Genomic DNA, 26,952 nt, shown 5'->3' with positions numbered 1-26,952 from the left:
CTGTAGTTCTGGACTAAATGTGAATGTGCATTAATTCATCCCACTCACAAAAAAACAAAACAGATTTAGTATTCATCAAAATTAATCAAAACAGTGAAATGCAAACTCAGAATATGACGCAAACCTGCAATAACTAAATAAATTAAATAACACAAATGTATCTATTCCCATTTTATTAACAGTGTCTTTGCTGTGTCTTTGTTTTTTTTTTATTGCTGAAGAGTGTTGAACCTTCTTCTCCTGTGTTCTACTGTACAGACGTGAATTTACTTTTCCTTCAGTCTGAGGTTTGTTCATTACACTTTTTGGTGTGAAAGGGCTTTTACATTTGCTATAAATAGAACTTCTTATATTAAAAACAACCAAGCCCTGCTCATATTTAAAAAGTAACGTGAAGTAACGCAAGAGTAATGTAACGCATTACTTTCCATAAAAAGTAACTAAGTAACGTATTTAGTTACTTTTTTAGGGAGTAACGCAATATTGTAAGGCATTACTTTTAAAAGTAATTTTCCCCAACACTGGCTATTGCTATAATTTGGATGGTATAGTATCATGAGCCACAACTGAAGTCTTGTGACACTCATGCCAGGCGTTATTGTTGTTGTTGTCGAGTTTACACGCGCTGATTGCTTGGACCGGGCCTAGCCAAAGTCCAGGGCCATTTCTTAGTCCCAGTCCGTCCCTGGCTGTAGAGTGACTTTCCTGGAAAAAACAGAAATCTACTTTGTGCCTCTTAGAAAACAAAAATAAGGCCTTCCTTTTAACATTATTTTTTAAACCTCTGGCATTTAAAGAAAACAAAGACATAAAAAATAAACAAGAATATAAAACCTAAAGAACTAGGTATAGAACAAGATATAATTAGAACAGAAGAAACTTCACTAGAATAAGACAAAAAAAGCGATAATTCGCCTGACTCTGCAACATAGGCTAAGTATAAGGGCATGAGTAAAAGTCTGTTTTGTTTTCTTTTTTCCTTAATTACAGTTCTTTCTCACTTTCGTTCTTTCAGTCATAATGACTTTAAATTTTGTTCAAAACGAGCGCTCATTCTTATTGACAGCTAAGGATGGTTCCAAAAGTAAATATTCCGTGTTTATGAAAAATGTTCTAAACGATTAAAACCCAAAATAAAAATACGAACTGAAGATCCAGCACGTGAAGATTTTAAAGGTAATGGTACCTTTACATTTTCTAGCTCCAAACTCCAATTAGCCGAAAACTACACAGTCTATCTATCCCGTTTAAAGAGAATAGAACAAAAAAAAATTTTTTTTATAAATAATTAAATAAATGAAAAAATCCCTGGAGCAGTTCGTGCTTAATCGTGGGTATCAAGAGAGTCATCTGCTGCCTTGATTCTTCGATGAGGACGCCTCAGCATCATTCAGCCTAACTGATCTTTGGCAGAAATCCTTTTACCGTCCACATATACAAACGGCCCTCTGAAGCCTGCTCTCTTCCCTTCCTTTCTCGCTCGTTCGACAAGAGCCCAAAGCTTGTTCCTGGCGTCTTTGGTGCTTTGTGTCAAGTCTTCAAAAATCCTGATTTTCCGATCTTTGAGGACGGCGGCGGTTCGGGCATCCCTCCAGATTTGATCTCGAACGTTCCGTGAAAGAAACTGTACAATGATGCGGCAGCTCGAGCGCGCTTCCTCAGATCGAGCACCCAGTCTGTGGGCCACATCAAGCGTGTAGATGAGCTGGTCTGTCCCAGGAGAAACTTTACCGAATAAGTCGATTAGAATCTTTCGAACATCTTCTCCTCGCTGCTCCTGAACACCGGCTTTTGTAAGCATCCAGTTCATCGCATTTCTCCCGTAGCACACAGTTCTCCTTTTCGAGTGATTCCACCCTGCTCTGTAATGAGCTCACCTTGCTTGTAACCTCTTCTACTTGATTGCTCATAAACTCAAGCGCCTCAGTCACACTGTTTAATGAATTCGTATTGTCTTTCACTGTTACCTCAAGGGACTGCATGCGATTCAGAAATTCCAATTGCATTTTTTCTACTCGCTCCAAAACTTCCATCAGGTGTAAATTGGAGACCGTCTGATTGTCCGACGCCACTCTGTCGACCATTTTTGATTTTTTGGAAGGCGGTTTAGGAGTTTCAGGTAACGGGATTTTCTATCCAGAGGCATTCGCAGCGTCATTCACTTTGAAGGCGGCATCCAGAGATTTTCTCGCGTAAGAATGCATGGCACTTCGAACAGGCTTATCTTCTTCCATCATATTCGTTAAAGGTTAGTAAAAAGTTAGAAAGACGAAAGAACGAAAAAACATGTACTTAGATCAGCAAATAAAGTATTATTATGTTCCCTTCTACATGTGTCAACTATAAAATAAGTGCAGAGCTTCAGCACATGGATGTTACACAGTCGCCATCTTGCCCGACTCTCCCCAACTCCCGAACTGTCTCAAATGATTCGCGATCCCGCTCCGAACTCATGAACATTTACTGAAATTAAGGTACAAAAAGTATGTTGTTAACAAATAAAATATCAATATTTCCATTCCGAACTGCTTTGCACGTCGAAACATCCACGAACATAACCAGGTGAGCAGATCACTCTCTCACTATTTGATTGCTCTAGTCTTTATCCACTCATCATCATCATCATCCACCAATCAGAACACACGAGAACTCTTTGACCACAGCTGCTGTGCTTCTAAAGCTCTTGCAGCAGCTCAACACTGGTTTTCTCTGAGGTGGTCGGATCACATCAGATTGTGGTTAATCTTGCAGATCATGACTTATATCTACTCTTCCTCTCCCTGCAGTTTGGTAATATAAAGATTCCTCCTTTGAACTCCCACCTCTTCTGTGGGTTTTATTGTTCTGGGTCTGAATTTGGGCTCCTGGGGTCTCAAAAAAGAGTGAACGTTATGACAACAAAGGTGCTGTGCTAGTTAGTAAGAAATAGTAACTAGTTACAGTTACTAGTTACTTAATTCAAAAAGTAACTCAATTACTTTGTTGATTACTTACACCAAAAAGAGATGCATTACTGTTAAAAGTAACATTTTAGTTACTCTTTTAAAGAACTTTCTTTAATGTTCCCATTAATGCGCTTTTATGCGTTATGGTCTATACAAACACAAAGTAAAACAGAAAGTTTTTTTAAACACTATTTTGATTAAGTCAGAGCAGCACAAACTGAATATTGTATATCACAAGGATTTCTGAAATAAATAACAAAACACCTGGGCCCGTATTCATAAAATAAGTAATTTTTCCTATTTGACCACTCTCTCACACACACACACACACATTATATTTGGGTTTATAAATCCTTTGTTTATTTGCCATGTTTTAATTTCCTATAAGGTATTTGATTGGCTTAGAATGATAAAAATGGTTCCACTCTTTCCAATTACAGTGATTGCTGTCCTATTTAAGTGGAGGTTTGAATGTTGGTTTTAATGTATCAAACATGGAATCAAAACCAAGAAGGGCGAGAAAGCCAGACTGGACAGAGGAACAGTGTTTACTGTTAGCCCAGTTAGTGGATGAACACAAGGCCATTCTTAAAGGAAGATTCGGGCCGGGTGTCACAGCAAGGGACAAGAAGCAGACATGGGAACGTACAGTACAAACTATTAACGGTTCATTCCCCCTGCTTGTGCGCACCTATAAGCCTGCTATATTCATAAATGCAGTTTTTTGGGCCTGCAAGGTGGGAATGTCCAGTGGAAACGAAATGAACTGCGACACAATAAGATGTTCTGAAAGTGCTGTAATTGTTTGTGTGATCACTCTGCTTACAGAAGGTTGTGACAGGCCCAAATCATCACTATTCCATTGGTGCATTTTCCCAGTTGCCAAATATCGTAATGTAGTGATTACTTTCATTTCTGGCGCTATGGCATTTCTGCGCTGTGTCGGAGATGTTAGCACGTCTCTAATAAGATCAGTCACAAACATGATCCCTGCACGATCTAATCTATAGCGTCTTATTAACTCACTGTCATCCACTGTCTGCAACACATTTCTTCTGCCTCTTTGTCTTTCTGCCATTTTCTCCCCTGCTAAAGAAACTCTTAAGCCTCTTAAAAGTCCTCGTCTGTGCTCCTAACAAGTTTGACCTTAAGACCTCTTTTAAGGGTTAAGATGCTTTCTGAATTACTTTTTTCTTTACTATGATTTTTTCTTTAATTTTAAGAGTAAACGCCCGCATTTCTAAGAATTTTCTTAGAATTTTGTCACTAGGAGCTACTTTTTGCATTAAGATTCTTTATGAATACGGGCCCTGAATAATATATTCAGAATCAAAAACTGTATGTTAACACGTAGGAGCTTGCTGCATGAATCCGTGAGTAGGCTACAGTTTACAAATCCATGGGAACGGATTGAGAAAGTGTGCGCGCAGATTATGAATTTGTGGGTACAGATTCAAAAACCGAGGGTACGGTTTACAAAATCTGAGCGCACGGATTGGAAATTCGTGGGCTAGGATAGGACATCGAACCAGAAAGACACAGCTTACATTTGACTAAAAGGTTTATGTCTTTATGCTCAACTAAAGTGAAATAATGAGCATATTTCCACTTTGAGAGACTCGTGTTGCTCTCGCCTTGACTCGCCATGACTGCCGCACATACTTGAATAAACGGCTTCGTGTTTACAGTGGTTGGCGTCCACCAATCCTACAATGCGTCGCTGCTGCAAACAGGTTCGGCTGCACTTCAGTCAAAATTAATTAACTTTTAAAAACAGTAACGGACAATGCACCATACGGTAACGAAGTTAATTTATTTAAAAAGTACTGCGTTACAGTATTAGTTACTGTCAAAAGTAACTGCGTTACAGTAACGCGTTACTAATAACGCGTAACTGCCCAATACTGCTCATCACAACTTGATTCATTCAGTTATCAAAGTCACATTTTTCAGACATGCTTGTGATATACTGTACCATAAAACAGTTGTGAAAATCGCACTTTACAGTTAGAGTATGTTTAACAAAAAACTGTAGGAACTGAGAGAATGTTCTGTGTAGAGCTGATTTAACAAGATGAAGTAAATGACAAATAGGCAGTCTGTAATTTACAAAAAAATGATGCTGACATTTTCAGATTGTTTGGTGTGACACTTGCTGTAGATTTTGAAGCATTTCAGATGGTGGAGAGATGTACAATGCTGAGTGAATGGGAACTAATGTGAGCTTAAAATGTCCATATTTAGTGTCCTGGTTGTGGCACCTTCGTTGAAAGGTTGGATGTGTCCAATCTCTGTGTAAAATGCTCAGTTTGCACAGAAAGGACCAGAAAAAGCTATCATTTCTGCTGGCAGTGTCTGAGAGAGTGGAAAGGACCCGGACCTCGTGCTGATCGATGTGATAATGTGGGATGTGCCATTGACCAGAAACTGCTCAAAGATTGTCCAATGATCACTTTAACATCAGTTCAAAATGTGCAGTGTCCAGCAATCCGTGCTTGCACGTCTTGTGGCGTGCTAACTGAACACAATAACAAGGGACATAAAATTATAGAATGCAATTATAGAATCTATTAAAAGCCTGCAGATGAGTGTATAAAATCAGCAACCCATTACATATAAAATTACACAAAACTTTTTTTCTCTGAAAATACGTACATAAAATTAGTCCTATCAAATGATTAATTGTGATTAATTGCATCCATATATATATATATATATATATATATATATATAAATAAAATAAAATATATATATATATATAAAAAATATAAAAATAGATATATATTTTTCTTTACATAATATATGTGTGTATATTTATGATGTAAATATACATACACACAAATATACAGCATATATTTTGAAAATATTAACACGTATATATTTATATTCATATATTTAATATATAAACGTAATCTTTTCTTAAATATATATGTGTGTGTATATATATATATATATATATATATATATATTATGTAAACAAAAACTTTTATTTTGGATGAGATTCATTGTTTAGCAGCACTAGTTAAAATTTACCCAATAGTCCAGGTAAATAGTAAAATACACTGGGGTCAGATGTTGATTATGACCATCATATTCTCCCTCTGATTGTTTTTACACTGTTTTATCAAATTCTCAGATCTTAACAGGCAGCCTAATGCGGTATATCAGCAAATATACTGATTATAATCATTATCAATAATTATTATTTTGTAGTATGTAGTAGTAATGGGTGGTGCTAGCGCAGTGGATAAGACACATGTCTTTGGTGTGAGAGACCCGGGTTCGAATCCACTGTGAACCGCCAGTGTGTCCCTGAGCAAGACACTTAACCCCTAGTTGGTCCAGGGGCGTGTGACCTCTGACATATATAGCAATTGTAAGTTGCTTTGGATAAAAGCGTCATGTAAATGTAGTATGAATTTTGTAGTCATACTGATATATAAAAACAACATTATTGGCCAAATTGTGCAGCTCAACAAACTGTGTTTTCTATAGCATTTTTACCAAAAATGAAAACAGTTCTTGTTACGGTTCAGAGTTTGATATTCACTGGATATCGTCTCTCAGAACAGCTCACTTGCACTCCTATTTTTTTTTTTTAATCTGTTTAAGTAAACGTTACATGTATATGATGAATGTGTTACACTTAATGCAAATTTACACTTAGATTCCTCTTAACTCCTCAAACTGCTATGATAGTTTTTACACTAGTGTGGCCCATTTTCATTATCCTGCCTATAGGGCCCCACAACCCCACGGGGCCAGCGCTGTTCTTTGGTGTTTGATGGCAATAAGCATTCATCAATTTAAATAACTGAACCATCATCCAGCGTCTATATGGTTTTTACCTGGAAAGATTTGTTTCTTCTTCACTAATACGTTTGGACATAACCAGCATCAGAAACACACAGGATTCATATCCACTTTAATCATGGGTTTGGGATTGATCTGTTTCTGGAGTTTTGAAGTGATTCAGTGAGTCGAGGCTGTAATGTGATGGGTTTATGAGGCACAGCTGATCATCTGACAATCACTGCTTATATAAGAAGATCTGGAGGAGTTTCAGCTGGAAAATGTTCAGGTGAGTCTCTGCTCTGTGTGGAAACACAGAGAATCTGCTGCTTTGTGAAGAAACCAATTCATGCTGGAGAGTTTAGCATTTAGACTGAGCTCTAGAGTCATGAGTGTATCACTTTTCTCCAGACTTCAGAGAACTCCCATCAAGCAGACTGTGTCCATCATTTCTGCTTCTGGAGGAGCACAGAAACCATCCTGAAGCTGCAGGAAAATAACCAGCAATGTTTTCTGAGCATTCTGGGTTCTTGTCGATCAAATGAGCTTTTATTTTATAGACATGCAGACTGTTTGAAATATTGAAATCTCTGTATTATGTCATGTAACTCATCTCTGCAGCTTTGTTCATGTTCTCTGGGTTCAGCAGTGAATTCAAGCTCCAGCTCTAAACAAACACACAGCAGACCTGATTTACTGCAGCGAGCCTCACAAACCACTGACCTTCATCACGAGAGAGCAGGTGAAGCTTCATTAGATCTGGAGGATCAGCTGGGATTCATGTCTTTCTCTCTGTTAGACTGAGGTGATCTTCTCTCCTCCTGCTCTTCTCCTAAAATAACAGCCACAGCTGCTTTTGCTTCTCATTTATTCGATGAGCTCATAGGAGTGAAGGAGTGGCCCATCCACAGCTGAGACCGAGACACGAGATGTTTAAGACGAAGGTGTGTGTGTGTGTGTGTGTGTGAGCTGCTCCGTGCTGATCTCTCCATGAGCTCTTGTGTACTGTTGGAGGTCACAGAGTGGATGTCTATATAGACTCATCAGTGGTGTCAGTCTCTACAGGACAGAGAGAAACTCTACATTAGATCATCTCACAGTTTGCTTGTTTAAACTTAGCTGTTGCCACACAAATTGGGAAATTGCAATGCTGTTCATAGTGGCTTTATTTAGTGCATGTTCATTAGTAATAAGTGTCTCCTGTGTATGTGGGGTTTCTTTTTTCCTTCCTAGGTTTCAGTTATGTGTTTTGTTATTGCTCAAGATCACAGTTTTGTCGTGACTTGTTTCTCATGTTAACATTGGTTCATTCTCTTGCTATTTTCGTTTTGTTCTGTCTAACCAGAATCATCTTGTATTAAATGTTTTATTATTATTATTTTTTTAAATCCCCAGTTTGTGTCTAGAAACTGCACATTGTATTTCTCCCAAATCTGCTTTTCTGAATAGTGTTGATGGAGCTGGAGTTCAGTACTGGACTGTTGTTACAGACACTCCTGCTGGAATCAAGAACGTTTCCTCAATGTTTTGGCCAGAAATTAACGTTTGATTGAACTGAGTCAATCTCTGAACCAAAGGTTTTATACTATATACCACGTTCATATTTCATGTTCCAAACCTGTATGACTTGTTTGTTCTGTAGAAAACAAGAGCATGAACTTTGGATGTTGATCATCAGACTGTTTCTGGTTGAGAGCTGCTGTGTGCTGTGTCTTTAACATGTCTTGTAGAAATCTTCAGTCTGCTCGATCTGATGTGTTTCTGGAGCTGGAGAGCTGCTGTCTGTCTGTCGTGTGTTTAAGAGCAGTTCTGTATTTCACAAGAACCTCCTACAGCTTCAGATTAACATGAAGATGAATGAGGACAGTTTCATTTGTCTTTGAGAGTAATGTTCAGACTGTGGTGTGTAAGTCTCCGCAGCAGATGTCAGTCAGCTTTTACAGTGAGGTTATACATTTTAAGAGGTGTCAGGATAGATTAAACTATTTCCAGTGTAGATTAAGGAGTTCACACATTATATCCACAGATTTATATCCAGGATTGCTTAAACTGAAGGCCTTGTTTGGTTTTGTCTTATCCGCAGGTAGCTGCAAACATCACAATATCAAAGACCTGCAGCACTGAAAAAAGAGAAAAGATTATAGCCCTAATTAAAGTTAGCATAGTTCATTTATGCCATTTTAAACAATTATGCGAATGCACCTCTTTAACCAAGCTGAATTAAGGCCAGTTAGGAAAAAAAAGTTGGTTTTGTGCAATTCCTTGGTGCCAAACGGAGTTTCCAACCAGGTCCTGTAGTGTTATTATAACACTGATTTGCAGAATAAGTAGCCTAATAGTTTATATTGTGCAGCATAATGACAGTTATAGCATTAAGTTCAGTAGACAATGCTGTATTGCACATCCCTGACTCGACTCGAGTGCAAAATGAAATCATCTGCGGTTGTGTGTGGCCCACACTCATACAGATACTCCCAAAAATACACTGTACTGTAAGTGTAGAAGAAGTACTGTAAGGAAGAATTTTTACTTTGTTACATTACCCCACTGCTGATTTGTACTGTATCTGCGTTTGACTTCATGTGAACTGATGGACTGCTGTGCATTATTATTACTGTTTGGACTCTCATTCTGACGGCACCCATTCACTGCAGAGACACTGATGCAATGCTGCATTTCTACAAACCTGATGAAGAAACACACTCATCCTGATCATGGATGACCTGAGGATGAACACATTTTCATCAAGTGTCCATTTTGTGTGAACTATCCCTTTAAGGACACAGAAAATGTTGTTGTAGACTTTGGTTTCTGTTGGTACGGTTAATAATTTGTGTCATAATACACTAAGAGTGAAATAACAGCAGTCATATTCACACACTTGTCTGCAGAGTCTCAGCAAAGTTAATTTTAATTCCATCTGGAAAGATCAGAGTACATCTAAAATGAGTTTCCAGGTCTGGTTTTTAGATAGACGAAAGGGGACTACAATAAAGGTTTCTGTGGCGAACTCTAAGGAGGAGTTCAAGAACACTACAGTTGAAGAATTGAAAAGAAAACTCTTTTCTGAAGACAGCAGATGTAAGTCAAGCACGTTAGACTTGTGTTTCTTCTAAAGTTGATACACTGGTGTTTGCTGTTCCTCATGTTATCACTGTTTGCTTTCACAGATAAAGTCTGTGAACTTTACTGCAATGGTGAGTGTCTGTTTCATGATCGGACACTTGGCTCTCATGGCATTAAACACAATGATGTTATTATGATTGCTCCACCGATGCTTCCACGTAAGTATTTATGGATTGAAATCCTCTGTTTTCTTCTTAAAACTGACTCTTCATCTTAGACACAATAACAGAGGAGGTCACTTTAAGATCGTATTATCTGCTTGTGAATCAAATGTACACTAATGCAGGTTTATAGCCATGAATAAATAGCCAATATTAATAATATGCATGCTAAAAAGCAGCTAGTTATAATAGTTAGTATCACTTTTAACTAGTTAAAATTAAAATCGAAAAGTTTTACACAGTTTTTTATTATGATTATTATTCTGAACACTGGTTTGTGCTTCATACTTGTCTTGTTCTAAATTTTGTAGTTTTTCTCAAATCCAGAACGACAGCATTTGTTTTTGCCCGAGCAGTAATTGTGGAAATGTGTACAGTACACACATATTTATATCTTTAATTATCATTCTTTCCAACAAATAAAGGTACAGAAAGACAGATTTATGGCAACACATCTCATTCAGCTTCTGACAGATCTCCTCTTGTTCTGTTTCACAGAAAGTCTCTCATCTGAACATGAACGTGAAGGTGAATTCATATCCAGGACAGAATCTATGGAGAAATTAACGCTGAATATGTAAATGATTAGACTCACACTGATTTTACAGAGGAAGCTTAAAGCATGATGATGTATTAATTAGTTCAGTGCATCATTAATGAAACCGCTTCACATGATCCTCAGAGAATTATAAATACATTCATACTGAGTGTCATATCAGTCTCATTTACTTCATTCAACTCAATATTAAACTGTATGATGGACTTTGTCTTCTCATGTGTTTCAAATATTGTACAATTCATTTAGTTTATTAAATCAAACATGCATTTGAACATTAATATTTTGTGAAATGTGTGATTTCAGTAATCTCAGAAGGTCAAAAGTAGAGAAGACAGGAATATGATAAATATAAATATGAAAATATTTTTTAATGCCAAGATTGTATAAATTGTATTATGTAGCTATAATATTATATAAGATTTTTCTTCAAAACAAGGCAACAAATTAATAATAAGCACACCACTGCCACAGTATTTTCTAACTTTTTAGTTATTTTATATTGCATTGTTCCTTGCCAGTTCATTGTAATTGTTTGTGAAATGTAGTGATTTCTGAGTGAAAAGATTCATGTTCAGCTAAATTATGATCAGTGAGCTGAATTACTCCGATTCTCCTGGAGATCCAAGACGTCCGTAGAGAATATAGACTACTCAACAGTGGGGAGGTTATGCAACGTTTACAAAATAATATCTTTGAGATGCTTATTATGACTTTATGATGAAAGATTATGAAGACAAACATTCTGACACACCGATTCTTCTGCTAACAAAGTCTCTTTCTGAATAAAACTCCTACAAACCTTCATTAAACTGTTTTAAAAAGTTTTGAGTTGTGAAAATGTGTTTTAAGGTCTATAAGAAGGGGTGACGTTTGTGGAGGTTATATTTAAAATTATAGTTACAACCCTTTGAATATTATGATTTTTATTTAATTGGTATGTTTTGGTCTAAATCGAAGGATAACTTGTCATAATAAATCAGAACAAAGTACAAAAGTTCCCCTTCATTGCACACATTGGTGACGCCCAACTCTTTGGGTTGTGCTTTCAGCCAGGGTTGCCATGTCCTGTGTTTTCCTGCAGAATTGGTCTCCTTTTAAACTGCTGCCGTGGGTTAAAAGGATTGTTCTCCCAAATATGTCAGTTCTGTCATTAATAACTCACTCTCATGTGGTTCCAAAACCCTAAGACCTTCATTTATCTTCAAAACACAAATTAAGATATTTTGGATGAAATCTGAGAACTTTCTGATGCTTCATAGACAGAAACACAACTGAAACATTCAAAGCCCAGAAACTAAACCAGAAAACCAAATACTTTGTGCACAAAGAAAACTAAAATTGTGTTTTTTATTTTATTTTATCACAATAATGATGAAGTACATTTAAATGACTATTTCTAGCTTTACTGTGGATAATGATGTTTTTGCTCTACTAAAAAAATAAATGTCATGAATTCAAGGTTAGTTCTATCAACCTTAAAATAACTGACATCATTATTTAGTGTTTTCACAGATGCAACAGAGCAAAATAAATATTAAGATAGTCTCTGAATCAAACTGTATGTTACAGACTCAGTGTGAAGAGCACTGAATATAAGGAACACTGCTGGAACAAACGAAACTGAAACTAACCACAGCATCACATGAACGCTTCTGAATCAGTTCATGCTCAATTACACTTTTGTGAAGGTTCCAGCACATTCAAAATGGGTTATCAAGTCTATTTTTTAGATTTGCAATATAAGTATAAGCCTAACGGCAGGAAAATAAAAGTTTCAAAAAAGTCAAAGGAGGAATTCAAGAACACTACAGTTGAAGAGTTGATGAAATGATCAGACTCGATTCCGGATCCGAATGATTTTGTAAGTCAAAACTTCATTGCTCTGTTTATTATATTTCATGTTTGATTCTCTAGATCTAATATTCATTGACAAATACCATTAAACATGAGGATAATCTGTATTATCATTTGACTGTAGATTCATCAGAGACTAAAGAAAAAACAAAACGATGCATATCATTCTGAAGCTATATCTTAATGAGAAAACTCATCTCTCTGTGTAAAGTTGATATATTTGTGTTTCTCTGCGGTTCCTCATGTTGTTCTGTTCTTTTATAGTTGTTTATCCTGTACTTTTCTACAAAGGCCAGCGACTGGAGGATAATCGCACACTTGGTTTCTATGATATTAAACACAAGACTGTTATTCGCAGCAATAAAAGATGCCCTAGTTCTGAGTTTCTCCATGGTATGTCAAATTACCCGACGTTTCTCTTCTAAATATAGTTATAACTGACTCTTTATTTGAGATTTTCTCTATCATTATAGAGTCTAAATCTACAAATGGTTGTTTGCTTTTGTATTCTGCTGGTCCTTTACACAGTGACAGATCTGTTCACATCTCCTCTCACAGGCACACTTTCACCTACAGATAGAAATGAAGGAGTTTCCAAGACTCAGTCTATGGACAGATTGGCTCCAATGCAGCAGACCGACCCAGAATCTGATAAATCATGTTGCAGTTTGTAATTAAACGCATTATATGACAGCCACACATAATATAGAGGAATATAGTCATACAGTGATAAATGATGATAAATGAGACACTGATGCACAGCTACATTTCTACAAACCTGATGAAGAAACAAACTCATCTTCATCATGGTTGACCTGAGGATGAGCACATTATCAGCAAATGTTCAATTATGGGTGAACCATTCCTTTAAAGGTGCTCCAAAATCAGTAGAAGTAATCAATCTCTTGATACCCCCCCCCCCCCCCCCCCCCCCTCCTCTTTAATGAAGTAACTGAAATGCTTCTGTGGATTTTTTCCTTCTTCTTTTTTCTCTGTTGGATCAAATGGGAATAATAAAAAAGTCATAGTTTCTAATCACCACTATAGAAGTTTACCCATCTACTTCTGTGAACCCCCGGAAATGTGAAAAGAGTTAATTTGGAAGAGGTTGTAATGCTTTTTTAAACAGTGAAAGTGAAGCTAAAAATGACTCGTAATTGTGCACACATCTGCAGGATCTCATCAAAATTCGCTTTAAATCTTAAATGCTTCTGTGAAGTTGTGAGCGCACTCAAAATGAGTTTCCAGGTCTATTGTGTGTATCCACTGAAGAGGAATAAAGCACATGTTTCTGTGGTGAACTTCATGAACAGGGATCCTCCATCATTGATCACTTATCATTAATCACTTACCCCCAAACCCGTAAAAGCTCTGTTCGTCTCCGGAACACAATTTAAGATATTTTGGATGAAATCCTGGAGGCTTGAGACTGTCCCATAGACTGCCCAGTAAATAACAGTGTCAAGGTCCATAACAGATATGATAGTGTCTTCAGAATAATCATCAGACGTGCAATCTGGGATATATGAAGCGACAGGAACACTTTCGAAATTGAAGAAAACAAAAATAACAATACAAAATACAAAAACAAGTTGGTTTAGTTAGAACTGATTATGGCAACAGAAAGGAAGATACAGTCATTTCTCATTTGAGAATTGGTCATTAAGACTCTCTTTGAGTGATAATGAAACATGGTTCTGCTCAGTGCAATAAATGTGGACTTCCAGAAACTGTAGAGCATCAATTGTATGGCATACGAAAGGGACAGAATTCAATTTAATTTCTGTTGGATTAAATTCTTTAACTTTGCCGAATATACTTAATAGTTCTTTCAAAGGACATGAAGCTCTTGTTTTTTTTTTGAAAGCAACAAAGTTATATAAGAAAATATAGAAAGGTAAGGTAGGTGGGAAGAAAGTTTTTTCTCTCTCTCTTTTCTCCTTCCTGTTTCTATGCCTCACACTCATCCCAGTAGTTGGCAGAACATGCACCAAAGCTGGTTTACCAACATTCATTAAACAGCAAAGAAGAAGAAGAAACTAAACACAGCAGCGCATTATTCTTTTTAAGTTCATTTTTTATTTCATTTGCACATACACAATGAACTGCAAAATGAATGTTATAAAGCTGAACGGAACGAGAAGAACAGCATGTGTGGGTTCAGAGGAGGAAGTGAAGAACGACTGTTGAAGAGTTTAAAAGAAGATTCATTTCTGAAGAAGAAGACGGTGAGTGTTCAGTTTCTCTGGTTATTGTCTGTAGCCTGTGTTTGATGTAGTTTTAGTCATATTCTTTTGACTGAAAACCATTTCGTTTTAGTCATCTGAATTGTTTTAGTTTTAGTTGATTAAATCTACATTAATGTAGTCTGCTAAAATCGAATGGGTTTGGTTACAGTGTAATGCATTTATTAAGCATTTCTTTCAAATTTGCTAACTCATTATAAAGGTTTGATATTAAGGTTTTATCAAGATGATAGACACTGATTTGACTCGGACAATAGCAACTAAAAATTTGTTCAACTAAACCAGTGAAACAACTGTTGGTGACGTTTTGTTTTTTTATATATAAAATAAAAAATTATAGATAGAATAGATAGAGCTAGTGTTAGAGGGTCAAGCTATTTTAGTACAATGATTAAAATGAGAAAAGTAGAGTAGAAATAGAATAGAGAGTGCTAGTCAAGAAGAAGGAGCGTCTAGATGCATCAGCTCTTCATGAGGCTGATACAGTGATGATAGCTGTTTTCTTATGTAGCCGTTGTTCACATTTATCTTCGAGGGCAGACAGCTGGAGGATGGTTATTCACTTGGTGATTATGGAAGAAAAGATGGTTCTATTATTAGTTTTTCGTCTACCTGGTGGAGGCATGTGACAAGAGTGTTTAAAATAAAGCCGAGCCTTCATGTTGTCACACATGGTCATATGTACTTGTTTTCTTTAGCAGTGCTTTTATATTTGGGACATTAGATAGTTCACCCAAAATGGAAATCTTTCACAATTGAGAATTTTTGGGTGAACTATCCCTTTAAATAAATTCTGCTCTTGAACTAATAGATTTATAATTATTACACACACACACTATTGTTCAAAAGTCTGGGATCAATAAGGTTTTTAATGCTTTTATTAAGAAGTTTCTTATGTTTATCAGATTGAATTTATTTGATCAATTATACAGAAAAACAGTAATATTATGAAATATTACTCCAATTTAAATCATCTGTGTTCTGTGTGAATCTGTGTTAAAGTGTAATGTATTTCTGTGATTTTCAGCATCATTCCTCCAGTCTTCAGTGTCAGTGTTCTTCAGAAATTATTCTGATATGATGATTTATTATCAGTGCTGGGAAAAGTTGTACACCCCCTGATATATTTTTTACTACCATATTTTCAGTTTTTTTTTTTAGGAAAAAAATATAACGCGCGTCACTTAAGAAAGCGGAAGTGAAAGTAAGCACAGCGTCGCATTCGTCCTGAAGGGTCGCGCTTCTAAATTCATTTAAAATTCGTCTGCAAAGTTTCGAGCACATTCAAAATGCAGCTCAATATTGTAAGCTTGAAAGCAGTAAAAACAGTTGTCGATGTGGCGAACTCCGAGGAGGATTTCAGAAACACCACGGTTGAAGAGTTGAAAAGAATCATTTTAAAATACGACGACGACTTAAGACAAACGTGTAAGAGTTTCTTGTCTTTAAGATGTTTATATTTTATTTTATTTTTGCTTTAATTGCTATAAGATCTTTGCCTCAAATATTGCATTTACGCTTACAGAAATTAACCATTATTTTACTACATTAAGTTAGTAACCATTTGAACCATGTTATCTGTATAAATTCTGACAATTACAGGAAAGCCATCTTAATGAGGGAAACGTTTCTGGTTGAAGTTGATGAATATATTTGCTGTTCTCATGTTGTTTTTATTTTTCATAGATCCAAACATAGAAGACTTCAGACTGATCTTCACAGGTCGTCTACTGGATGATTGTGATACTCTTGGGGAGCATGGCATTAGACACAGAGATACTATTTTAGTAGTTCGTCCATCTGGCAGTGGAGGTTTGTAATGAGTGTTTGAAATGATATAAAGTCTCAGATAATCGTCTTAAACCTGACCCTTCATGCTGTCACTCAAAACAGAAGCTTGTGTCCTGTAGCAGTGCTTTTATATTCAGCACAATTCAGTCAATTATGCTCTTCAGCACAGGGCCGGCCCGCGGTAAAGGCGGTATAGGCAAATGCTAAGGGCGCCACTCATCCATAGGGAGTGAATTTTTTTTTTTTTTTTTTTACTTTTTTTTTTTTAAAAATAGGCTACTATTTAAAAACCATTAATTCGAAATACTACCAAATAAAGCAAAAAAAAAAAAAGTCCGGCTCTTCAATCTTCCCCCGCCCATCGAGTGCTTGAAGTGCGTCAGAAACAGAGCGCGCGCGATCAGTTGTTGGTAATTTGTTGTGTAGCGTGCCCGACGCCGCATCCAATGTAGACAGCACTGCTTTTGTTAACACACAGCTCGTAGAAACGGGCCTGGCAGCTCGCGCCAGTTCTAGACACGGTGAAAGTTTCCTGATTGGGACGGAAGGCCGAATTTACATGACACATTATAAATGAGCATAGTCTGCGATAGATACAGTGCCATAAAGACAGAGGTAAAGAGATGTAGTGAAAGAACAATTTATTGCATAGGAGTAAGATACTATAATTTCATGGCAGTTATTTTTACCTTAAACTTAATGTTAGCAGTTGTTCTGAGTTCTGAGTCCCCAGACTGTGATTTTGTACAATCATGTCAGTTTTAAGACGCATTTTTTATTATCACTTTTTTATTAATGTTTTACTCTACAGTTGTGCAGTTTTGGGGGGATACAGTACAGGCCAAAAGTTTGGAAACAATACTATTTTTAATGTTTTTGAAAGAAGTTTCTTCTGCTCATCAAGCCTGCATTTATTTGATCAAAAATACAGAAAAAAATGTAATATTCTGATATATTATTACAATTTAAAATAATTTGTTTTCAATTTATTATATTTTAAATTATCATTTATTCCTGTGATGCAAAGCTGAATTTTCAGCATCATTCCTCCATTCTTCAGTGTCACATGTGACATCCGGTCTATCACATGATCCTTTAGAAATCATTCTAATATGATGATTTATTGTGAGTGTTGGAAACAGTTCTGCTGTAATGTGTGTGTGTGTGTGTGTGTGTGTGTGTGTGTATATATATATATATATATATATGCTAAATCATGAACACAATGACAGGGTGAAATGGGCTGTGATGCATGGGGCGCCAGGTAAAATCTTGCCCAGGGCAGCAAATTGGTCAGGGCCGGCCCTGCTTCAACTAAAAATATACAGTATATGTAAAATGATATGTGTATTGTATCATTAGTTTGATTAGCACAAAAAAATTGTGTAAATATAGTTCATGGAGTGTTTGTCTTAAACATTTTAGTTTGATGTTCATATTGGTTTTTTAATGTCAATTATGCTCTTCAACTAAAATTGTATGTGTAAAATTATGTCTGTATTGTATTATTTTTGATTAGCACAAAAATATTGTGTAGATATAGTTCATAGAATGTTTGCTCTAAAACATTTTAGTTTGATGTTCATATTGGTTTTTTAATGTTTCTACTTACTGCTTGTTTCAAAACATTCAACATTCAAAGTAACATAATGTTAGTAAAATGATCATATGGAACATTCCCTTGATGTTTTTGCTAACCCTTCACATAAACAAGAAAAAACTTCTTCTTTTTTTTAAATAACTGGATGTTTTGAAAGTTCTAATAACATTAGACAGACAGACAGACTACTTCAAGGCAAATATCATTCAGGTTCTGACATAGGGTGAACATACGTGCCATTTTCCCTGGACGAATCCTGGCCAGGATTTCTATATATCCTAAAAAATTTAGGTTTTGGCTTTGTTTGTGTGTGCAGACCGATCTGTGTATGACAAAGTACCATACAGACATTTCCTTATGCTTTCCATTCATGTCAAACACAGATCGGTCTGAGCTGTGCCGCTTTAAGTCAAACACACTTTGTGTGTATGTGTATTTGCATCACTTTAACTGTAAATCCCACCTTCTCACACACAACATGATTGGTCCATTATGAACAATGCCTGCATGTTATTGGTCAAACTACTTGTCAATCATTACCTTCAGCAACTATGAAAACAAGAAAACAAAGGCAAAACAATGATTGTTTCACATCATTTCTCACAGGTCCACCTCCACCTGAAGCTGAAGATAGAGGAATGTCCAGGACTGCATCAATGGAAGTATTAGCTTCAATGCAGCAGACTGAACCAGAACCAGACAGATCATGTCTGATTCTGTAGTTCAGTTCAGTTTCATATAAATCCAAACACTCATCAGTGTAATATCGTTTACAATTACTACCATAAAATACATTGTCACATACTGTATTCTCTTCTGGTTTCAGCCTCTTATAGAAAAATAGTTCATAACACCTTATACAAATATGAAAAATATAAACAGTCACAATGAACTGTTCGCCTGTACCAAAAAACACCATGTATAGTTAAAGAGTCATCAGTTAACAGAATAATAACCCGTCCATATGAACAGATTCACTCTGTCTCTGGAATCTGACTGCAGAAGATCTCAGTGATTACTGAAACCTTTACTAGCATTTCTCATGTTAATTATACATTCCTTGTGCCACAACATTTTTTTACTGAAGAGGCTGAAATCAGATCAAAATACATGATGTGGAATTTCAAGGTAGTAAATTTGAACAAAATATGAACAACAGTTTTTAAGGCTCTGTTAATAGTCTTAAAACTGACCCTTTATTCTGTCACAATAAAATAAAGTGCCTCATGGGTATTTAATGATCAAGTGTTTATCTGTATGTTCAGGGCAGGTGTATGGAGAGCTAGAATCTATCGTTGTTAGCACTTAGCATATCACTAAAATACTGCTATTTTCACTCTGTGTAAAAAGTCCATTATATTTCGGGTAATATGATCAGACTAGTTTTAGTTTACTCTTGACCTAACTTGTTTATCAAATTGACTTAAACAAGATAATCTTTTACCATTTTGATATAAAAATACAAAGAGAAAGCAAATATATTCCATGTGTTGTTGTTATTAACAGCATAAAGTGCATTAAACATTGTATTAGATCCCAAGTCAAGGTTTCCCAAGTAAAAGTAAATCTATTAGGTGACAGAGGATCAAAAGTTGTGAATTAATGCATTTTATGTGTTGGAGAAAAAAAAGCCTTCCAAAAGACATATAAATACAGGTTTAAATAACCTAAGGAGTATGCAAATAAAAGTGAATGTGTTGATCAGACGTTGATGCAGTGTTGAGACACTTCTTAACCCTGAACTGATTTGATTTGAGAGAGTCCAGTGACAGATCTCTGTGTCAGTGTGCACTAAACTGAATTGAGTGTATGGAAGCAGCAGGCTATTATAGAAAGAACTATTTAAAAGACGATAGGAATTAGGGAGAATCAATAATTAGGGATCATTTATTGCTATTATGTAAATTATGTGTAATCATGTAATCCATAAAAAAGAAACCATAGTCTGATTATTAAATATTAAAATGTAATTTAATCTAATTACAAGTACTATTTTTTTATCTGATTACATAATCCAGATTACATGTATTCAGTTAGTACTGTATATCAATCTTTTGCTAACATTTATGATATTTTACATTTTAACTTTTTGATGTTGTTGCTTTCCCCTTTCCTTGTTCTTTGATGCCTGTAGATAGTTTTACAGTGTTTTCCTTCCCTTTTTCTGACTTCTATTTGCTGTAACATCAATAACCTCAAAACTAGAGAGAACAGAGAGCACAGAAATAGGCCTAAATATCACTAAACAATATTTTGTTGTGCCAAGATTGTCTAAATATTATGCATGATATAATTTTTTTTTCAAAGTCTGTTTTGGTTTTTCAATCGAAATTTTTCTTCCAAATGAAAATGTTATAAAATGACTGATAACGTGACGTTCGGCCGAAAGGCGGGGCCACGCGGTCACGTGACCTTGCGTCTCCAGGAAGTTTTCGTCGCAGCTGATTAATATTCATGAGCGCGCTTCCGCCAGAGCGTGATTGATCTCCATGGCTGCTCTTTCAGTCAGAAAATGCGGCGATATCTTCGAGTTTTGTTCGTCTGCACGCTGTTAGTCTTCTGCTCGCTGCTCTACATCTTTAATCAGCTCGTGTCGTCTCTGGAGCGCGCGGATCGTCGGGAGCGAGCGCCGCGGACACGCGCAGCAGACACAGGCCTGAGTGAACACGCGCAGGATGACAGGTAAACAAACAACACACACAAGATGTACAAAATCAACCTCACAAAAACATATAGAAACATCTTCTCGACGACACAAAACTGAACTTATATAACGTTACACTGGACTCATGATATGACCACTTTGAACTAGGTTTAATGACTAACGTTAGACAGGTGTAATAAATAATCGAAATCTTTACCAGGGCTGCGTTTGTGAGTAATTGAATGCTGCTGATAATCATATAAGACAGTTGCTTTAATTTAACGGTTGTTTGATGGATTTCTAGTCATTTAAGCCTGCTAATGTGGTCACGGTGACGCTGCTAACATCGAATTAATATTCATAAGGTTCCTTGTAATAGAAGCTGTTAATTAAATGATAAATGATACTGTAATGGAGATCACAACATGGGCTCAGGAATACTTCCAGAAAACATTGTCGGTGAACACAATCCACCGTGCCAAGGACAGTCCAAGTTGTTATCAGCGCTCAGTTCAGAAGCCTGCATCTCTGATGGTATGGGGTTGCATTACACATCTGGAAAGGCTCCATCAATGCTGAAAGGTGTATCCAAGTTCTAGAACAACATTTGCTCCCATCCAGACGTCGTCTCTTTCAGGGAAGACCTTGTATTCTCCAACATGACAATGCCAGACCACATACTGCATCAATTACAACATCATGGCTGAGTAGATGGATCCGGGTCCTGAAATGGCCAGCCTGCATTCCAGATCTTTCACCCATAGAAAACATTTGGTGCATCATAAAGAGGAAGATACGACAAAGAAGACCGAAGACGAAGCCTGTATTATACAAGAATGGGACAACATTCCTATTCCTAAACTTGAGCAGCTTGTCTCCTCAGTCCCCAGACGTTTGCAGACTGTTATAAAAAGAAAAGGGAATGCCACACAGTGGGAAACATGGCCTTGTCCCAACTTTTTTGTAAACAGGTTTGTATCTGGATGAGAAGGCTGGTTGTTCTGCACAGCGCTGAGTGTGTGTGACTGAGACGCGCTGGTGTGTGTGTTGTTGATGTGTGTCTCCTGTCAGGTGTGGTTCAGACTCTGTAACTCACTGGGAGCCGTACTGGAGAATCAGCCGTGATGTGTGCCCAAACCACTGCGTTACGGACTCGGCTCCTAGGTACAGACCGTCGCTCTAGATCTAGATTGGTCTGTCTGTGAGCGTTCACTGTTAGTGTGTGTTCCTGGTTACACGGCTCTAGTGTTGAGTGTGTTCTGCTGGATGACAGCTGGAGCTCTTCACTGATCTGTGTCTGTGTCTGGTGCAGGTCTGCTCCTCAGGATCCGGTCGAGCTGGCCGTGGTGGCCTGTGGCTCCAGACTGGAGGAAACACTCGTCATGCTGAAATCTGCTGTCCTCTTCAGCCACAGACACTTACGCTTTCACATTTTCGCAGAAGACGACCTCCACGCCGGATTCAGACAGGAGGTGAGCACATATATGAGGAATATTCACTGTTTATTCACGGTGGTATTCGGGCAAAACTGAATTAACCAACACTTTTAGAGGATTTCTCAGACCCAAAGTATGTTAAATACAGAAATGACAAACATGATACAAAACTGTAAATGCAGTAAACCAGACGATATAATAATAAGAACAAAGAAACAACAGAGATGTATTCATAGTTTTTCTGATTTGAAGTATTTTAGAGTAAACTGGTACGTTTAAGACCTCTGACTCAAATGTTTTAGGAACAATGTGAGCAGGTAAATATGGCCATTTTACTGATGCATGTAAATGAAATGATTAAAGAGGCTGTACTTCTTCCTTATGTTCAGTTTGAACCTCAGTAAAGTTAAACCTTTCAGTTAAACCTTTACTCTGTTTTACTTCTTGCACTAAAACATCTCCGAACGTTCTGGAAGAGTTATGAACAAAACAGTAACATTAATAGAATGTTTGTTCAGGGTTTACTGATCTCTAATAATGTTCTCAAAATGTTAGATCAAAACATGGAATGGTACAGATTTTTCAAAAATAGTTATATTTGTTTGATGTTTGTAAATGTTACACTTGTTTCAGAACGTTCAGAGAACACTCAAAAGTAACATTCACATGTTTGCAAAATGATCAAATGGAATGTTGATGTAACGTTCAAATAACCAAGATTTTTATTTTAAACTTAAATAAAACGGGATGTTTTGAATGTTCCGAGAAACACAATAGTAATGTTTTCATGATTTAAAGCAAACATTAACATGTGTTTGTTATCTGGGTAGATGGGGATAGATGGTGGATATCATCACACGGTTAATAATACAGCTTGATGTTAAATCTGAGAGAAGCAGCACACACTGATCTTGCTGAAATCCTGTGTGTGTCGTGCAGCTGGAGTCGTGGCCGCAGAGGTTTCGCTCTAAGTTCAGCTACAGCGTTTATCCCATAGTCTTCCCCAGTGAGAACGCCAGAGAGTGGAAGAGACTGTTCAAACCCTGCGCTTCTCAGAGACTCTTCCTCCCTGTGAGTATCTGAACACGACCACAGAACCCAGTGATGCGCTGAAGACAGTCTTCTGGTGTCTATGATATGAAGTAGACATGCTTTACAGGTTCAGTGTCTAAAACAGGGCTTACAATCAACATGAAATCAAATTCAACTCCATTTCATAACTAAATATCAGTATCTAGTCTTTTTCTGTTGGAAATATATCACTTTACAGAAGTCAAACTGCAGTGAGTTCAGAGTCCTCGGTTCTTCTCTAAAGCTGATTCTGTCGTGTTAAGATGAACACTCTGAAGTGTGTGTGTCCCATCCAGAGCACAGCTGAGTTTAGGTGTTTGTGTTCTCCTCACAGATTGTGTGTAAGTCTCTGAAGTTTAACAAGTGACTAAAATTGGGAATCAAAAATCGATTCCAATTCCAGAATTGGATTCTTGTTGTTAAGTGAAGATTTCAGTTCCTCCTCTCAATTCCTGTGTGCTCATCTTTGATGCTTTAGTTTCTGAGAAGGGGCTGTTAGAAATGTCTGTGAATCATTCGTTCAAAAGATTCGTTCAAAAACACTGATTCATCCAGTAATGAAACAAGTGAATGAGCAGCTCTATTTAGCACAGAAACAGCTCTTAATGGAGTCCAGTTTTTGGTAAATGTTTGAGGAGGCCGGTGGTGTCAGTGACTGAGTGCTGGTGTGTCAGCTGCTCCTGAAGCAGGTGGACTCTGTGCTGTACGTGGACACGGATGTGCTGTTCCTGCGGCCGCTGGAGGACGTCTGGAGCTTTCTGTCCCGGTTCAACAGCAGTCAGGTGGCAGCCATGTCCCCGGAGCACGAGGAGCCACGCATCGGCTGGTACAACCGCTTCGCTCGACACCCGTACTACGGCAAGACCGGCGTCAACTCTGGAGTCATGCTCATGAACATGACCCGCATCAGACACAGACTCTTCAAGGTACAGTCCTCCGGGATTCATGCTGTAACGGCGGGTTAACCCCAGATACACACACATGAGTACACCGATCATACAAAGGCTTTTCTCCTGAACAAGTATGTGCATTTTAGTTTGCATCTGTGAACCTGCTAAGGTCAGATGGATATTTTGGCTCAGCTGATAGTTAGCCAATCTGAGATTGTCTTTAATGGACACTGAGGAATAAAGCAGCAACATAAAGAAAATATAGTAAAATATTGAAAACATGATAGCTGGTGTATACTTTCTCTTTATAATATTTGTAAAGTTAAAAGATAAAGTGTAAGCATTGAGATGCAATAGATACTGGTCATTATAGTTTAAAAGTATTTAATAATTTTATGACTGTATTGCTTTAACATCATTTGTAAGAGTATACATTTTTAAAATCATTTCATTAGATGGAAGTAATAATAGTCATGTTAACATTTCAGTGCATTAAATATATTTTATAATTTTTCTCAATCAGTTTAATTCGCTCAAGGGTTAACAGGACTATTGTTACTTTGAGCTAATAAAATGATAAAGAAATATTAAAATATTATATCCAGCATCTATTGCATCTGTGTTATATAAATATAAAAATATTAACCTCAAATTGAAAATATATTTATAATACAATTTAAAACAAAAAAGGAAGAATATTTTTACATTGTATACATTTTTTTTAATTAAAATAAAATTATTCAAATTAAGGAATTTCTTATATGCAACTATGTACATTTTATCCTAAAATCCACACACACACACACACACACACACACACACACACACACACACACACACACACACACACAGAGACACAGAGACACACACACACACACACACAGGCGCGCACACACACAAGAAATTGAGAAACTTACATCTCTTACTTAAATACACATTTTAACCCTTAAATCTTGATGAAAACAATGCATATGTTTCTGGTTTTCATTAGTGATGTGTCACCAGCAGAGGTCTCTGTTGTTCTTCTGTTGCTCTTTTTCTCATATTTCCTCATGAAGAGGTTCCATCATCATTCATCTGTCAAACATGAGTCTGAGTGAGAAGAATTATGTAAAAACATGCATAAAGATCACCCACCTGAGACGGACTGATGTGTGTGTGTGTGTGTGTGATTGTGTGTGTGTGTGTGTGTGTGTGTGTGTGTGTGTGTGATTGTGTGTGTGTGATTGTGTGTGTGTGTGTGTGTGTGATTGTGTGTGTGTGTGTGTGTGTGATTGTGTGTGTTTCTCTGTCTCTGTGTGTGTGTGTGTGTGTGTTTGTGTGTGTGTGTGTGTGTGTGTGTGTGTGTCTCTGTGTGTGTGTGTGTGTGTGTGTGTGTGTCTCTGTGCGTGTGTGTGTGTGTGTGTGTGTCTCTGTGCGTGTGTGTCTCTCTGTGTGTGTGTGTGTGTGTGTGTCTCTCTGTGTGTGCGTGTGTGTGTCTGTGTGTGCGTGTGTGTGTCTCTGTGTGTGCGTGTGTGTGTCTCTGTGTGTGCGTGTGTGTGTCTCTGTGCGTGTGTGTCTCTCTGTGTGTGTGTGTGTGTCTCTGTGCGTGTGTGTGTGTGTCTCTGTGCGTGTGTGTCTCTCTGTGTGTGTGTGTGTGTGTGTGTCTCTCTGTGTGTGTGTCTCTGTGTGTGCGTGTGTGTGTGTATGTGGACAGAATGACCTGGCAGCGGTGGATCTGAAGTGGGCTGATCTTCTGATGCCTCTGTTACACAAGTACAAGCTGAACATCACGTGGGGAGACCAGGACCTGCTCAACATCATCTTCCACTATAACCCAGGTACAGCTCCTCCTCCTTCTCCTCCTCCTCATCATCATCATCACCTGTAGATCTGCTGCACTGATTCTGTGTGTGTGTGTGTGTGTGTGTGTCAGAGTCTCTGCTGCTGATGGAGTGTGTCTGGAACTATCGTCCTGATCACTGTATTTACGGCAGCAACTGCATCAGCGCTGAACACAGCGGTGTTTACATTCTCCACGGCAACCGTGGCGTTTACCATGACGACAAGCAGCCCGCCTTCAGAGCCGTTTATGACGCCATAAAGCAGGTGAGAACTGAAACGATACATGAACATTCTGTTCACTTGAAATGAATTCAAATGAAACATTTAAAAACATTAAGCTGACTTTTATTTATATATATATACACACACTCACATACATACAGGTGCTGGTCATATGATTAGAATATCATCAAAAAGTTGATTTTTTTTCACTAATTCCATTCAAAAAGTGAAACTTGTATATTATATTCATTCATTACACACAGACTGATATATTTCAAATGTTTATTTCCTTTAATTTTGATGATTATAACTGACAACTAAGGAAAATCCCAAATTCAGTATCTCAGATACTGAAGGCTATTCCAGAGTTTGGGAGCCAAATGTGAAAAAGCTCTACCTCCTTTAGTGGACTTTGCTATCCTAGGAACTGCCAAAAGTCCAGTGTTTTGTGACCTTAGGGAGCGTGATGGGTTGTAGCGTGGTAGAAGGCTAGTTAGGTACGCAGGAGCTAAACCATTTAGGGCCTTATAGGTAAGTAATGATAATTTGTAACTGATAGGGGCTGTTCACATACTGACTAACCAATCAGTTTCATCCTTTCCATCGTCTTCATGGAGAGAGCAGATGCATCTGGAGCGCAACTGCCCGAGCAGGAGGAGAAAGCGGTGCGCCTAGCGTTTTCCACGCGTTTTTAGGCGCGACATGTGAACGGCCCCATACGGAACTTAACAGGTAGCCAGTGCAGAGACTGTAGAATTGGGGTAATATGATCATATTTAACACTCGTGCTA

The 26,952-nt window shown here is 37.4% G+C and overlaps 2 protein-coding genes and 1 long non-coding RNA gene across 6 annotated transcripts in view; all 3 read left to right on the top strand.

Moving 5' to 3' along the window:
• LOC132124901 (uncharacterized) overlaps positions 1-26,952 on the top strand; it is a 326,429-nt gene that overhangs the window by 75,645 nt on the left and 223,832 nt on the right. The gene's annotated exons all lie outside the window — the stretch shown is intronic.
• Positions 9,376-10,621, top strand: LOC132125195 (uncharacterized). The gene is made up of 3 exons (XM_059536479.1): positions 9,376-9,818; positions 9,908-10,021; positions 10,523-10,621. Exons 1-3 carry the CDS (start codon positions 9,683-9,685, stop codon positions 10,603-10,605), a joined length of 333 nt encoding a protein of 110 aa, XP_059392462.1. The 5' UTR covers positions 9,376-9,682; the 3' UTR covers positions 10,606-10,621.
• The window catches only part of gxylt1a (glucoside xylosyltransferase 1a), a 10,466-nt gene continuing 4,004 nt past the window's right edge, over positions 20,491-26,952 (top strand). The window contains exons 1-7 of one of the 4 annotated variants that reach the window (XM_059536460.1): positions 20,491-20,756; positions 21,790-21,882; positions 22,031-22,190; positions 23,094-23,225; positions 23,915-24,151; positions 25,812-25,935; positions 26,031-26,203. In XM_059536460.1, coding sequence (XP_059392443.1) covers positions 20,587-20,756; positions 21,790-21,882; positions 22,031-22,190; positions 23,094-23,225; positions 23,915-24,151; positions 25,812-25,935; positions 26,031-26,203 — 1,089 coding nt within the window. In that variant the 5' untranslated portion in view covers positions 20,491-20,586. Of the gene's footprint in view, positions 20,757-21,789; positions 21,883-22,030; positions 22,191-23,093; positions 23,226-23,899; positions 24,152-25,811; positions 25,936-26,030; positions 26,204-26,952 lie in introns of all 4 variants that reach the window. The other 3 variants (XM_059536458.1, XM_059536457.1, XM_059536461.1) reach the window with 3 other exon arrangements.

The sequence above is a fragment of the Carassius carassius genome, chromosome 43 (assembly GCF_963082965.1).
Source record: "Carassius carassius chromosome 43, fCarCar2.1, whole genome shotgun sequence".
NCBI classification, from domain to species: domain Eukaryota; kingdom Metazoa; phylum Chordata; class Actinopteri; order Cypriniformes; family Cyprinidae; genus Carassius; species Carassius carassius.
The sequence above is the reverse complement of the archived record's forward strand: the minus strand, read 5'-3'. Positions and strand labels throughout refer to the sequence as shown.